This window comes from Brachyhypopomus gauderio, unplaced genomic scaffold, assembly GCF_052324685.1.
Source record: "Brachyhypopomus gauderio isolate BG-103 unplaced genomic scaffold, BGAUD_0.2 sc208, whole genome shotgun sequence".
In the NCBI taxonomy this organism is placed as follows: Eukaryota; Metazoa; Chordata; class Actinopteri; order Gymnotiformes; family Hypopomidae; genus Brachyhypopomus; species Brachyhypopomus gauderio.
The window spans coordinates 165001-181701 of NW_027507029.1; the positions used below are offsets into that span (position 1 = coordinate 165001).

Below are 16701 nucleotides of genomic sequence, written 5' to 3' on the forward strand. Positions count from 1 at the left end.
TACCTGCCGAAAACTAATTCACACTGTGTTTACTGCCCTCTTTTGCATAATAGGGTTAACCACATGGAAGTACACACATGCAAACACACACCACACGCGCGTGCACACAAATGCACACACATACGCACACTTGCATAATATCTCAGATGATTAGCCCTCCCACTCCTTTCTCCATATTGGATTTTTATTCCGGCTTGTTGATAGAGGGCAGAACTAACTTCTTGCGAATGAGAGAGTATTTCTGGCCCAGAGTCTCAGTGCAGAGTAATTCAGTAATATGAAAACAGGCAGGCAAAACAACAGTGTGTATTCCCAGAGAAGCCCGTGCTGCCTTCCACCGGGCACAGCTCATACGTTTATTTGTTAAAAAACCCAATTTGTTAAATCCTAAGCACAGCATGTGTTTTCACCGTAATACGTTATGATTAATATGGTGTGCAACCGGTGAAGAGTCCTTTGAGGAAGCGTGTAGATAGGAGTCTCTCGAGTAGTTGAATTATAGTTGGGAGGAGAGTTTGTCTCATTTGCTCTCTTCTCTTTCTCTATGTCATTCTCTTCATTCCTTTCTCTCTCTTTTCCCGTAACACACTTCTACACACCCACCCCTAACATACCCACCCACCCGCAACCACATACCCACAACCACAAGCACACGGTCTGAAGCCACAACTTAAAATACAGTCATTGATTTTTCTCTTCTATTATGCATTGGGTTATCTGTGTTGTCAGTAAACTGTCTAACAAAATTGTGCCCCCCCTCACCCCGATTCCTCATGCTATGAAGGCTGGACCTCTCCTCTCCATGCTATTTATTTGGTTAAGCAGTGAACGATGCAACGTTGATTACACCTCGTCATAGACTGACTCTGGAGTCAGGCACCATAAAATTAAAACTGAAATCAATGATGTATCCGAATCTGCTCCTCTCAAGCTGAACATAGATCTGGGGCATCGAGGCCTGCGTGCCTCTTCACACGGCGCAAGTTTGCCTGAAAGTATCGCATGAGAGTCCATGGGATGCCATGGATACCATGGACAGCGACTAGTGCTGTCCATGGTGCTGAACAATCCGACACCTGTCATCTGCCTGTGCAGGAGGGGATGTGGGTTTTTATCGTGCTGGAGGCGAGTGCAAGTGGTAAGATTTACTCTGGTTCCATTAACAGTTCCGCTTCTCCATTGTGCCACAAGGGATGCTTTACCTGATTCAGTGCAACCCCTTGAGGTAGCATACGTTCCTCTAACTTTAGATTAGTATTGAGCTAAGGCAAGGCGCATTTAAAATTCAGCTGAACCTCGCTCGTTATCTGAGACAGTTTTAGAGACAGATCTTTAATGTAGATCAAAGGCTGATTTCCATATTGCTAGTCTGAATAGATTGACTCTACGTGGGCCAGCCTCTTGAACCCGCTTTTAAGGCTAACTTTACATTTAGAAAGATTTCTAGTACAGACTTTCTCTCAGACTCCTTACTTTAGGAAAAGGCTTAGTATGGGTTAGGAGCACCACTTTAGCAAGTTCAACTTTGGGGGAAAAATACTGTGGTCAGCCCATTTCTAAATGTGACCAACTGTAATAGAGAAGTGAAATGTTCTAAATAAGATTTAGTATATCATCTCTCTGTTGGAACACAATTTGCTGGTCAGTGTTGCTGTTGCATGTTGATAGCCATTATCTGGTGCCATAAGCAGTTTAAGTGGGGTGGGTGCTGCAACACACTGTGATGGATTGTAAGGCACATCTGGACGGAACATCTGTGGTGCCATTCCATCGTGCTCTGCTTCTGCACCCACAGCTGCCAGTGTTTCCTCTCATTGCACTTACAGAGAACTTCATCTCCTCTGATTACCTCCACTCATCCTGCCCTCCCCCCTCACATTCTTGTCCCTGTGGTCTTTATCTCTCTCTCTTTCTCTATCTTCCTTTCTCTCTTTCTCTATTTTTCACCTCTTTTTCTCACTCTTCCTCCTCATTTTGCCTGGGCTGCAGGAACTGGCTGCGGTGGTCCGTATGGCTCAGAATTGAATAAAACGTACATGTAAGAGTAGTAAAACAGATGTTCCTTTTGGTGTGAAGTGTGTTTCACTTGCCTCTGCTCATCCGCATACCGTGGGGAGAAGTTCTCAGTGCTGGGAGTTACAGTCTGTCATTCACATTTAGATATGAAGGGGAATGTGGAATTGCAATACATCTTGCTCCTGCAGAACTTGCCCCGGAGGTTTTAGGCTCTGCAACCCATTTCATTAATCTAGATACCTCATTTTAAGCGGTACAAGGTGGGCGCAAACACACAGACACACACTCACACGAATACGCACACACATACACATCAACTGCGGTAGTTTCAATTTATCGATCCTGCATATTATGTCAGAATCTTGATTCAATTTTCTTCAACTATGCGTCATGTTTCACTTACGTGGCAGCATTTCTATTTCATTTGGATATTTAAAAGGTCATTCACTGACCTTTGTCACAGCGGTGTGGCAATCTAAAGACCTGCCCCCCCCCCCCCCCCCCCCCCGCTTCAGCTACGTTTACAGTCCCTGTGCTGGTGGGTGTGGGCTTCAGCCAAATGCAGCCTGGTTCTGATCAGACAGAGTGCCAATATTCATTTCATCTATAGAGCATTTTCATACTTTATTGTCCTTAATGGAATGGAACACTACAGCTGATTAGCTCTCTCTGGCCTAGACTGTTGTTCAAACCATATGGATTAGCCTTCACAAAGTCACCAATTTTGCCTGATTATATAAATGTTTTTTTCTCCCCAAGAGAGCCCAGGAACTAGGGTTCTCCCTCTATAAGTGCATACAAGTAACCGCATGAGAGAGATCACGCGCCAGCTATGTGGCTGTGCTAGTAGTGCACATACACAAATATGCATATGTCCGTGTGTGTGTGTGTGTGTGTGTGTGTGTGTGTGTGTGTGTGTGTGTGTGTGTGTGTGTGTGTGAGCTCTGGTATGTGTGACCAGTGAGTGTGAGGACTGTGGGGATGTGTGGTGGTCATGTGCGTGTGACAGAAGGAAAGTGTGCCACTCGTGTCCGTGCTGACTGCGTGAGGCCCGCCCCATCTGTCAGTGTTTAGCTCTGAGCTACCTGCCACCAGGTGGTGTCCACACTTCGCCCCCAGCACGCACACCGCACTCCCCCCTCCTCCAGCCAACTCACTGACCGTCTAATCTTCCTTCCATCCATCCACCCATCCGCCCGTCCTCCCCTAACTCCTGTGTGAAGCGAGGAACTACGCCCAGCTGTACTGCAGGCCTCTGCAGCTTTGCGTTGTCACCTTCACCCTCGTACGAGTGGAGACCAGGCACGCGGCTACACTGCCATGAAAACCCAATCGACCTGCTCTTTGACTCTGTTCATGCTGCCTGCGAGCTGGGCTTGAGCCAAACGCGCGCGTACACGTTGGTGTTTGGGACGTGCCTGTGGCTTTTGACGGCTCCGCCGTTGGGTGTGACGTGAAGAGCCGGTGTAGTGTAGCAGCAGAGCTGGCGGCTACACCCGCCGCTGCTGCGTGAACTTTGACTTCTTGACATTTGACATTGGTGTTCAGCCTTGACAGCAGATATAGTATTGATCTGGTTGCTTGTTTGTTTGTTTGTTTGTTTGTGATTGCCGTGTTGAGGCGCCTGTCCTGCTCTCTGCTATTTGGCGATCTGCTACCAAAGCTGATCTGCTACCAAAGCTGTCTAAACTGTCACCTTAGTGGCCGCCAAGATTCTCTGCTGCCTTCATCCATCCTATTCAGTTTGTGTGTGTGTGTGTGTGTGTCTGTATGTGTGTGTGTGTGTGTGTGTGTGTGTGTGTGTGTGTGAAGAGAGAAAGATTCAGATAAATCTGAATGGTTTGCCTTCTATATATGTTTACAGGATGGAAGTTTATAAGCACACAATATAACATTTTTAGAGTTCCATTTTTTGTTGGAGATGGTGTTCTAACATTTATGGTCATCAGTGGTTAATAGATTCCTTTTTAAAAGAGATGAATTGGAGCCACGTTCTAATCAGTTCATATATGAATTTCATCTGCAACTGTATGTCAATATACATAAATTTATATAAAATGTATAACACATAAATTATATGTAATAAAATATGTATAAATACACTGTTGTTAATGCATACATATCTGCAAAATATAGCTACCCCTTATAAGATTAAAAAATGCAGCAATAAAGATTTTATTGTATAAATTTGTGTCAGAAGAAGTTTAATCTTACTGGGCTAAACTGCTGAAAGTATATGTATAGTTATTTTCAAGTTTCAGAAGGAAGGCAAGTTTATCCTCCCATCTCTCTCTCTCCCTCTCTTTCTCTCTCTCTCTCTCTCTCCCTTTCTCTCTCTCCCTCTCTCTCTCTCTCTCTCTCTCTCTCTCTAGGTAATCTGGGGCGTGTGGACTACATCAGTGAGTTCGAGTTTGACCTCTTCATCCGGCCCGATACATGCAACCCTCGCTTCAGAGTATGGTTTAACTTCACAGTCGAGCACGTCCGGGAAACACAGGTAGGTCCAAGACACCGTGCGGACCCAAACTTCTCACCACATGCTTATAACCCTCCTAACACAGCTGAACAGTTCGGACTGATCCTGGAAGAACCATTCGTCAATAGAGGTAAAGCAACCCGAACCTGCTGGTGATTAAAACTGCACCTTGTCTGAGAGAAGTGCTCATTGTGACCTCCGGTTGCTCACACATATCACCAGAACGGAGACCAGGACACCATGACTCGAGCACTTGTGAACTTCTCTGTTAGCAGTTTCTGCAACTTTGGGGTGAGGATGCTGGAAAGTGTTGAGTGTCAAGTGACTCCGAGCGACACAGCAGATGATGTCTGCCTGTCATTATCATATTGATGATATGACAAAAGATTCTCAAACCTCTGCACTAATGTGACCTGCTCTCTGTCCCCGTGGCCACAAAGTCAGACAGGCTACAGCCTAATCAAATTCATTACATGCCCAAATGCTGACGTGAATTCTCAAAAGATCGTCTGACTGGTATTTTAAGTGGCAGCCTGTGCGTGAATCAATAGCTCAAATGAATCATAAATCATTTGCATTGACATGAATGTAATAAATCACATTTCTTGAGATGGGATTCACTCAGCTGCTTGAAACTTTCATGGATTTAGGCAGGCTTCTTTCTATATATGATGGTACAGCTTAATGGGATTCATATGCCCTTCACTGTTAGGTCAGATTACTGTGTAGTACCGTCTTCTCTGCTCAGATGGACAATGGACGGTTTGTAATATCACTGCATGTTCGTGTCTCCCATGAAGTGGTATTGGACCGGTTTCTGGTCCAGCCCAGCCTTGTTGCTTGAGCTCCAAGACGGTCTGGCTCCATTTTCTCTCCTCCCCTCCTCTCGCTGTTGCTCGTGCCGACAGGCCATGTCCATTACCGAGCTGGGAGGGTTGCTATTGGACGGGAACAGTGGTCACGTGCCACAGTGATATGTGGGGATAGAGGGCGTGTCCGAAGACCGGACGATGGGCCAGGCGGCTGGGGTGGGGCTGGGTTGTGGTGGGTTGGGCTTTGGGGGTGGGGGGGTGGTGGGTGAGGATGATGTTGGGAGTTTTTGTGTGTGTGTGTGTGTGTGTGGGGGGGGGGGGGGGGGGGGGGGGGGGTTTGCTTTCGTTTCTTTTTATTAGCCCTGATTGGAGCCTCATCAGCCCTGCCATTTCTGATTAATGGCGAGAGGGAAACGCACTGTGGGAAAGTATCCAGAGCGAGGCTGCTGGGCGCCCCTCTCCCGATCCCGCATACGTATGTGGAGGAGAGAACATGTGAGAGGGATGGAGGGAGGGAGAGAGTGAGGGAGAGGGATGGAGAGGCGGGGCGTGGGTGAAAACACGGGAGGCTGGAGCTGTCTCCTGTAGCTTGGCTGTGTATCGGCCCATCTCGCTGCAGTGCTGTAGTCAGCGCTAATCTAATTTTATGGGCGAGAGATGAATGGGGGGCGCTTCGCCGGGATCCTGATCGATTTTAGGGCCAGATACGCTCCTGCATCCTGTGCCAACAGGATATTTGCTGCTGTGGCAAAAAAGAGAAAGAGCAGCAAAGAGGGAGAAAACGCACACACGCGCACATATACACACACTGCACGTACACACTCTGCACTTACACACTGCACGTACACACTGCACATACACTACAGGTGGGAAAAAGAGAAACATTTACAAACATTTACACCATTAGCGTCGGAGCGGCTCTGTTGACGCCACCCCCGCGCTCTGGCCCCGCCCGCCACCAGCCCTTCACGCCCTCTCCCTAATCTCTCTGCTATCATTCCAATTTCCGCTTAAAATGAGGACTAGTGTGAATTTAATCTACTTCAGTAGGAGGAGGTGGAGAAACTGGGTTGTGAGATAGTGTTTGTTTGAGGTGTGTGTGTGTGTGTGTGTGTGTGTGTGTGTGTGTGCACTTGAGGGGCATGTGTTTGCATGTACGCATGTAAGTGCACATGCATGTGTGCGTGCGCACGTGTGTGTGTGTGTGTGTGTGTGTGTGTGTGCGCATGTGTGCTGATACATGTGTGACTCTCTGTGTTGTGATGGGTCCTGATTGGCCAGTGTTCAACGGGAACATAAAAACACAAATAGTAGGAATAATGGAGCAGGCGAGTGACGGGCGTGTGTGTGTGTGTGTGTGTGTGTGTGTGTGTGTGTGTGTGTGTGTGTGTGTGTGTGTGTAAATAGTAGTAGTAATAATGGGGCGGGCGAGTGACGGGCGTGTGTGTGTGTGGAACGCTGTGCCCTATAGAGATATCAGGGTGGGCACAGCGGACTCGGCTGGAGAGTTTTATCCTCCTAAGCCTGCCAACTCCCAACTCTCTGGCGGGAACAGGGGAATAGGAGACAGTAAAAGCCCGTGATATTGGAAGTGAGATGACCATTTTGAAGGGATGTAAGCTGGTGAAACAGATTTGGTCGGCCTCAATCAGCTTAGCAGCTTTGTGGAAATTGGCTGTGGCATAACGTTTTTATGATGGATGGATGCCCCCCTCCCCCACCCACCCTCCACCCCCTAAACCCCCTCCACCCCCAGATAGCTTGCTACCTCAATGCTCTCTTTCAGAATGGGGGGATGGGGGGAGCGTGAGGGTTAATTACACCGTCAACCGTTGGAGGTGTGGTGGAGGCTACTGTTGCATGCTCCCACGGCATGCGCTGACAGAGGCTTTATGTCCTTAATGAGGCAGGCATTTCACTGACACCTGTGTTGGGATGAAGGTAGGGGCGGGGCACAGCGAGTTACACTACTCCCTGTGCTGGGATGAAGATAGGGGCGGGGCACAGCGAGTTACACTACTCCCTGTGCTGGGATGAAGATAGGGGCGGGGCACAGCGAGTTACACTACTCCCTGTGCTGGGATGAAGATAGGGGCGGGGCACAGCGAGTTAGTTACACTACTCCCTGTGCTGGGATGAAGATAGGGGCGGGGCACAGCGAGTTAGTTACACTACTCCCTGTGCTGGGATGAAGATAGGGGCGGGGCACAGCGAGTTACACTACTACCAGTGTTGGGATGAAGATAGGGGCGGGGCACAGCGAGTTACACTACTCCCTGTGCTGGGATGAAGATAGGGGCGGGGCACAGCGAGTTAGTTACACTACTCCCTGTGCTGGGATGAAGATAGGGGCGGGGCACAGCGAGTTAGTTACACTACTCCCTGTGCTGGGATGAAGATAGGGGCGGGGCACAGCGAGTTAGTTACACTACTCCCTGTGCTGGGATGAAGATAGGGGCGGGGCACAGCGAGTTACACTACTACCAGTGTTGGGATGAAGATAGGGGCGGGGCACAGCGAGTTACACTACTCCCTGTGCTGGGATGAAGATAGGGGCGGGGCACAGCGAGTTAGTTACACTACTCCCTGTGCTGGGATGAAGATAGGGGCAGGGCACAGAGAGTTACACTACTCCCTGTGCTGGGATGAAGATAGGGGGCGGGGCACAGCGAGTTACACTACTACCAGTGTTGGGATGAAGATAGGGGCGGGGCACAGCGAGTTAGTTACACTACTCCCTGTGCTGGGATGAAGATAGGGGCGGGGCACAGCGAGTTACACTACTACCTGTGCTGGGATGAAGATAGGGGCGGGCGCAGCGAGTTACACTACTCCCTGTGCTGGGATGAAGATACGGGTGGGGCACAGCGAGTTACACTACTACCTGTGCTGGGATGAAGATAGGGGCGGGGCACAGCGAGTTACACTACTCCCTGTGCTGGGATGAAGATAGGGGTGGGGCACAGCGAGTTACACTACTACCTGTGTTGGGATGAAGATAGGGGCGGGGCACAGCGAGTTAGTTACACTACTCCCTGTGCTGGGATGAAGATAGGGGCAGGGCACAGCGAGTTACACTACTCCCTGTGCTGGGATGAAGATGGGGGCGGGGCACAGCGAGTTACACTGCTACCTGTGCTGGGATGAAGATAGGGGCGGGGCACAGCGAGTTACACTACTCCCTGTGTTGGGATGAAGATAGGGGCGGGGCACAGCGAGTTAGTTACACTACTCCCTGTGCTGGAATGAAGATACGGGTGGGGCACAGCGAGTTACACTACTCCCTGTGCTGGGATGAAGATAGGGGCGGGGCACAGCGAGTTACACTACTCCCTGTGCTGGGATGAAGATAGGGGCGGGGCACAGCGAGTTACACTACTCCCTGTGTTGGGATGAAGATAGGGGCGGGGCACAGCGAGTTACACTACTCCCTGTGCTGGAATGAAGATAGGGGCGGGGCACAGCGAATTACACTACTACCTGTGTTGGGATGAAGATAGGGGCGGGGCACAGCGAGTTAGTTACACTACTCCCTGTGCTGGGATGAAGATAGGGGCGGGGCACAGCGAGTTACACTACTCCCTGTGCTGGGATGAAGATAGGGGCGGGGCACAGCGAGTTACACTACTCCCTGTGTTGGGATGAAGATAGGGGCGGGGCACAGCGAGTTACACTACTCCCTGTGCTGGGATGAAGATAGGGGCGGGCGCAGCGAGTTACACTACTCCCTGTGCTGGGATGAAGATAGGGGCGGGGCACAGCGAGTTACACTACTCCCTGTGCTGGGATGAAGATAGGGGCGGGGCACAGCGAGTTACACTACTCCTTGTGTTGGGATGAAGATAGGGGCGGGGCACAGAGAGTTAAACTACTCCCTGTGCTGGGATGAAGATAGGGGCGGGGGCACAGCGAGTTACACTACTCCCTGTGTTGGGATGAAGATAGGGGCGGGGCACAGCGAGTTACACTACTCCCTGTGCTGGAATGAAGATAGGGGCGGGGCACAGCGAGTTACACTACTACCTGTGTTGGGATGAAGATAGGGGCGGGGCACAGCGAATTACACTACTACCTGTGTTGGGATGAAGATAGGGGCGGGGGCACAGCGAGTTAGTTACACTACTCCCTGTGCTGGGATGAAGATAGGGGCGGGGCACAGCGAGTTACACTACTACCTGTGTTGGAATGAAGATAGGGGCGGGGCACAGCGAGTTAGTTACACTACTCCCTGTGCTGGGATGAAGATAGGGGCGGGGCACAGCGAGTTACACTACTCCCTGTGTTGGGATGAAGATAGGGGCGGGGCACAGCGAGTTAGTTACACTACTCCCTGTGCTGGGATGAAGATAGGGGCGGGGCACAGCGAGTTACACTACTACCTGTGCTGGGATGAAGATAGGGGCGGGGCACAGCGAGTTACATTACTCCCTGTGTTGGGATGAAGATAGGGGCGGGGCACAGCGAGTTAGTTACACTACTACCTGTGCTGGGACGAAGATAGGGGCGGGGCACAGCGAGTTACACTACTACCTGTGCTGGGATGAAGATAGTGGTGGGGCACAGCGAGTTACACTACTCCCTGTGCTGGGATGAAGATAGGGGCGGAGCACAGCGAGTTACACTACTACCTGTGCTGGGATGAAGATAGGGGTGGGGCACAGCGAGTTACACTACTCCCTGTGCTGGGATGAAGATAGGGGCGGGGCACAGCGAGTTACACTACTCCTTGTGTTGGGATGAAGATAGGGGCGGGGCACAGCGAGTTACACTACTCCCTGTGCTGGGATGAAGATAGAGGCGGGGGCACAGCGAGTTACACTACTCCCTGTGTTGGGATGAAGATAGGGGCGGGGCACAGCGAGTTACACTACTCCCTGTGCTGGAATGAAGATAGGGGCGGGGCACAGCGAGTTACACTACTACCTGTGTTGGGATGAAGATAGGGGCGGGGCACAGCGAATTACACTACTACCTGTGTTGGGATGAAGATAGGGGCGGGGCACAGCGAGTTAGTTACACTACTCCCTGTGCTGGGATGAAGATAGGGGCGGGGCACAGCGAGTTACACTACTACCTGTGTTGGAATGAAGATAGGGGCGGGGGCACAGCGAGTTAGTTACACTACTCCCTGTGCTGGGATGAAGATAGGGGCGGGGCACAGCGAGTTACACTACTCCCTGTGCTGGGATGAAGATAGGGGTGGGGCACAGCGAGTTACACTACTCCCTGTGTTGGGATGAAGATAGGGGCGGGGCACAGCGAGTTAGTTACACTACTCCCTGTGCTGGGATGAAGATAGGGGCGGGGCACAGCGAGTTACACTACTCCCTGTGTTGGGATGAAGATAGGGGCGGGGCACAGCGAGTTACACTACTCCCTGTGCTGGAATGAAGATAGGGGCGGGGCACAGCGAATTACACTACTACCTGTGTTGGGATGAAGATAGGGGCGGGGCACAGCGAGTTAGTTACACTACTCCCTGTGCTGGGATGAAGATAGGGGCGGGGCACAGCGAGTTACACTACTCCCTGTGCTGGGATGAAGATAGGGGCGGGGCACAGCGAGTTACACTACTCCCTGTGTTGGGATGAAGATAGGGGCGGGGCACAGCGAGTTACACTACTCCCTGTGCTGGGATGAAGATAGGGGCTGGGCGCAGCGAGTTACACTACTCCCTGTGCTGGGATGAAGATAGGGGCGGGGCACAGCGAGTTACACTACTCCCTGTGCTGGGATGAAGATAGGGGCGGGGCACAGCGAGTTACACTACTCCTTGTGTTGGGATGAAGATAGGGGCGGGGCACAGAGAGTTAAACTACTCCCTGTGCTGGGATGAAGATAGGGGCGGGGCACAGCGAGTTACACTACTCCCTGTGTTGGGATGAAGATAGGGGCGGGGGCACAGCGAGTTACACTACTCCCTGTGCTGGAATGAAGATAGGGGCGGGGCACAGCGAGTTACACTACTACCTGTGTTGGGATGAAGATAGGGGCGGGGCACAGCGAATTACACTACTACCTGTGTTGGGATGAAGATAGGGGCGGGGCACAGCGAGTTAGTTACACTACTCCCTGTGCTGGGATGAAGATAGGGGCGGGGCACAGCGAGTTACACTACTACCTGTGTTGGAATGAAGATAGGGGCGGGGCACAGCGAGTTAGTTACACTACTCCCTGTGCTGGGATGAAGATAGGGGCGGGGCACAGCGAGTTACACTACTCCCTGTGTTGGGATGAAGATAGGGGCGGGGCACAGCGAGTTAGTTACACTACTCCCTGTGCTGGGATGAAGATAGGGGCGGGGCACAGCGAGTTACACTACTACCTGTGCTGGGATGAAGATAGGGGCGGGGCACAGCGAGTTACATTACTCCCTGTGTTGGGATGAAGATAGGGGCGGGGCACAGCGAGTTAGTTACACTACTACCTGTGCTGGGACGAAGATAGGGGCGGGGCACAGCGAGTTACACTACTACCTGTGCTGGGATGAAGATAGTGGTGGGGCACAGCGAGTTACACTACTCCCTGTGCTGGGATGAAGATAGGGGCGGAGCACAGCGAGTTACACTACTACCTGTGCTGGGATGAAGATAGGGGTGGGGCACAGCGAGTTACACTACTCCCTGTGCTGGGATGAAGATAGGGGCGGGGCACAGCGAGTTACACTACTCCTTGTGTTGGGATGAAGATAGGGGCGGGGCACAGCGAGTTACACTACTCCCTGTGCTGGGATGAAGATAGAGGCGGGGCACAGCGAGTTACACTACTCCCTGTGTTGGGATGAAGATAGGGGCGGGGCACAGCGAGTTACACTACTCCCTGTGCTGGAATGAAGATAGGGGCGGGGCACAGCGAGTTACACTACTACCTGTGTTGGGATGAAGATAGGGGCGGGGCACAGCGAATTACACTACTACCTGTGTTGGGATGAAGATAGGGGCGGGGCACAGCGAGTTAGTTACACTACTCCCTGTGCTGGGATGAAGATAGGGGCGGGGCACAGCGAGTTACACTACTACCTGTGTTGGAATGAAGATAGGGGCGGGGCACAGCGAGTTAGTTACACTACTCCCTGTGCTGGGATGAAGATAGGGGCGGGGCACAGCGAGTTACACTACTCCCTGTGCTGGGATGAAGATAGGGGTGGGGCACAGCGAGTTACACTACTCCCTGTGTTGGGATGAAGATAGGGGCGGGGCACAGCGAGTTAGTTACACTACTCCCTGTGCTGGGATGAAGATAGGGGCGGGGCACAGCGAGTTACACTACTACCTGTGCTGGGATGAAGATAGGGGCGGGGCACAGCGAGTTACATTACTCCCTGTGTTGGGATGAAGATAGTGGCGGGGCACAGCGAGTTAGTTACACTACTACCTGTGCTGGGATGAAGATAGGGGCGGGGCACAGCGAGTTACACTACTACCTGTGCTGGGATGAAGATAGGGGTGGGGCACAGCGAGTTACACTACTCCCTGTGCTGGGATGAAGATAGGGGCGGAGCACAGCGAATTACACTACTATCTGTGTTGGGATGAAGATAGGGGCGGGGCACAGCGAGTTACATTACTCCCTGTGCTGGGATGAAGATAGGGGCGGGGCACAGCGAGTTACACTACTACCTGTGCTGGGATGAAGATAGGGGCGGGGCACAGCGAGTTACATTACTCCCTGTGTTGGGATGAAGATAGGGGCGGGGCACAGTGAGTTAGTTACACTACTACCTGTGTTGGGATGACGATAGGGGCGGGGCACAGCGAGTTACACTACTACCTGTGTTGGGATGAAGATAGGGGCGGGGCAACATAGCCAAAGAGGGAATGAGATTTCTTATTGTCCTTGCTGGACCAAAGAGAACCACAGGGAACCACAGGGGAACACACAGGGGAACACACAGGGGAACACACAGGGGAACACACAGGGGAACACACAGGGGAACACAGGTGACCACACAGGGGAACACAGGTGACCACACAGGGGCTGCTCTCACAGGCATGGTGTTGATGTTTACAATAAACATTCAATAATTTGGAGATGTTCTGTGTGGAGGGGACATAGTTAAAGGCTTTCCTTTACATTGTTTATATTACATGAAACTGGGATATTAATTACATTTGTGATAAACTATATGGTATGTGTTTTTATTATCTTTTATGGATCGTTTATAGTCTAACATGAACCCACTCACTGACTCTTAGCAGGAATGCCCTTCCCCCAACGATATGTCATTTCTGTGACTTCAGAGCCAACATAGCAGACTCAGTGTGTGTTGGTGCACATACAACATGATGCTGTTTCCTATTGCCATGGCATTCTTCTCTCAAGCTATGGTATGCTGTCCATCTGTGTGGTGGTGGTGGGGGGCAGAGAGGGAGAGTGAAGGATAGAGAAAGGGAGGGAGGGAGGGAGGGAGGGGAGAGAGGGAGGGAGGTGTTATCACTCCCGCATCAGTGGGGAGTCTTATTTAAGGCTGTAAAATGTCGGCCTTTAGCTGCGGCTCTTTGGGGGCGGGGCAGTGCAGTCTCAGCTGGCTGTGCAGAGAAGCGCCCTGCTGGAACGCCCATACGCCCAAGATGGAGGAGAAATGGAAAGTTGGGAATATGGGAGGTCGCACGTACCCCCTAAGAGCAGTAATCCCGTTTCAAAGGACGGTCAGAAGCCCATTTTCTCTGAGCAATTTATCTGTGGAACACATCGCATACTAACCACTATAAGGAAAATCGCTGGTGTGGGTGCGACTGTACGGTGGTTGTTTTCCATATTGTGACAATGTGAACAGCAGTGATAGTGGCTCACTTAGATCACATGCAGAGATGGTAATGGATTATGTCGAAATTGATTTAGATTTTGGGTGATAGGCCTAATTAAAGTCTTTAAAGTCTCTTTGAGCCACTCTCTGCGTTAAACGTCAAAGGCTCCTATAGCGGGAGCGAATGCGGCGGTGTACGTGGGTCTGGTGTTGTGTTGTGTGGTGTTGGGAGGAGCGCAGGAGAGTCCCTGACCCGTCCATGAGCGCTGTAATGGATGAGATGCATATTGATTTTTCTGCTGGGGTCGGATGGAGTGTTTGTGTTCTTGTGTGTGTGTGTGTGTGTGTGTGTGTGTGTGTGTGTGTGTGTGTGTGTGTGTGTGTGTGTGTGTGAAAGAGTGAGAGGCAGAGAGATTTGAGATGTGTTGAATTGTGAATGTGTGTGTGTGTGTGTGTGTGTGTGTGTGTGTGTGTGTGTGTGTGTGTGTGTGTGTGTGTGTGTGTGAGGGAGAGAGAGAGTTCCAGGAATGGGTGTGCCCTGCTTGCTCTTGGCTCTATGTTCTGGGAAGGATGCTGGAGATTGTGCTGTGTAATATTAGGCCGGCCTCCGTGCCTACTTATCCAAAGCTGCGTAATGGCCTTTTATCAGCATGAGCAGAGTGAGACACACACACACACACACACACACACACACACACACACACACACACACACACACACACACACACACACACACATTTAACCCCTCCAGTGGCCTCCTGAAGCTGGGCAGAGGCAGCAGCAGGGTGTGGCAGGCTGAGCTGGCTGCTCTCTGTGTGGAACTGGAGGGAGATCACTCTGGTTCCTCCAGGGGCTCCTCCTACGTGCCTTACCACTCACATCCCAGCTCGCAAACTGGTGGTTTATTGTCTCTCTCTCCATACACACACACACACACACACACACACACACACACACACACACACACACACACACACACACACACACAGACAGACATATATGTACAAATTACTGTGTTCATCAGTAAATAATTGAATAAAACAAATGAAACTAAGCGACCAACAACAATAAAAAGTCTCATTTCCTCTCCCTTTTGTTCTTGTTTCTTCCCCCCGCGGGTCTTCCTGCGTGATTTCTGGTAGCTGTTTTTTTCACACTCACAGTGCCTGGGTGTGCTCAGCTTGGGGAGGGAGGGAGAGAGAAAAAGAGAGAGAGAGAGAGAGCGATTTTCGTCTGTCCCCCTGCAGCCCTATGTAACGGGGATGTTTGCAGCCGGTGGAAAACAGCAGATGTGCTGGAAGTGGCACGGCTGGTGTTCAGGGCCCGGCGAGGCCGGCTGGGGATTACACCTGTAATTTAGTTGCAGCAGCCAGTGAGTCACAGCCCTGCGTGCTCCAGGTCAGCCTGGGAAGCCCTGCCTACAAACGCACCACAGCACTAGCACCCATCCTGGAAAAATACCTTCACATCTCTCACGAATGCCGGTGGCGTTTTGGTGGGCGTTGCGTTGGCCTTATGTCCGGCAATACCGCCGTTCCCTTGCAGATGGTTAATGGTCGTTTGCGCGCACTAGAAGTTTCCGGAATGGTGTTTCATTCCGTACATTCCCTGGAAGGAGCGCGTTGATAATGCCGCAGGATCCGATTCACGGTAAAAGCAGCCCAGCTTTTGTTTACGATCGTGTGGAGCCAGGGCTAACATGTTCGCCGCCCAAGCTCGGTGCTTTGCTGAGACGGAGCAGATTGCATCGATTGCAATATGGCAGGCCCACTCACACTGCTGCCGTGGGAGGGACCAGTGAGGCTAATGTAGCAGGATGTGGCCGGCCTGATCCAGGATAACAGCCTCACCTTATTTCACAGACCCCTAACTACAGAGGTGTGGAGGCCCTCGACTGTAGTTGTGTAGTGTGTGCGTCTGGGTTCCGTGCACAGAGGTTGGGGTGGGTGGGGTCGTGGGGTGGGTGGGGTCGTGGGTGGAGGGCATTCACCAACTCTGACTGCTGACACCAAAACCCTAGATGTACAAGGTGCATCTCCTACTTGCAGACCCCAGGCAGTGTGCCTTTATGAGCATATGCAGTGCCTTGCAAAATTATTCATACCCCTTGAACATTTCCACATTTATTCATGTTACACCAACAAACCTGAATGTATTTTATCTCGATTTTATGTGATGCACCAACACAACGTAGCAATTAATTGTGACGTGAAAAGAAATTGATACATAGTGTTCAAAATTGTTATTAAATACAACTCTGAAAATTGTGGTGTGCATTTGTATTCAGCCACCTGTACTCTGACACCCCTAAATAAAACCCAGTGTGACCAATTGCTTTCAGAAGTCACCTCATTCGTAAATGGAGTCCACCTGTGTGGAACTCAATCTCAGTATAACTACAGCTGTTCTGTGAATGCCTCAGAGGTTTGTTAGAGAACATCAGTGATCAAACAGCATCATGAAAACCAAGAAACAAACCAGACAGGTCAGGGCGCAAGTTAAGGAGAAGATTGAAGTAGGGTTATCTTATAAAAACATCCCAAGCTATGAACATCTCATCTCTAATTAGAGAAGCAGCCAATAGGCTCGTGGTCACTCTGGAGGAACCGCAGAGATCAACAGCTCAGGTGGGAGAATCTGTCCACAGGACA

At 51.0% G+C, this 16701-nt stretch overlaps 1 protein-coding gene across 1 annotated transcript in view; it reads left to right on the forward strand.

Moving 5' to 3' along the window:
• Positions 1-16701, forward strand: part of LOC143502775 (cytosolic carboxypeptidase 6-like) — a 58050-nt gene that overhangs the window by 16111 nt on the left and 25238 nt on the right. Inside the window, exon 3 of the mRNA XM_076995460.1 lies at positions 4389-4513. Coding sequence (XP_076851575.1) covers positions 4389-4513 — 125 coding nt within the window. The remainder of the gene's footprint in view (positions 1-4388; positions 4514-16701) is intronic.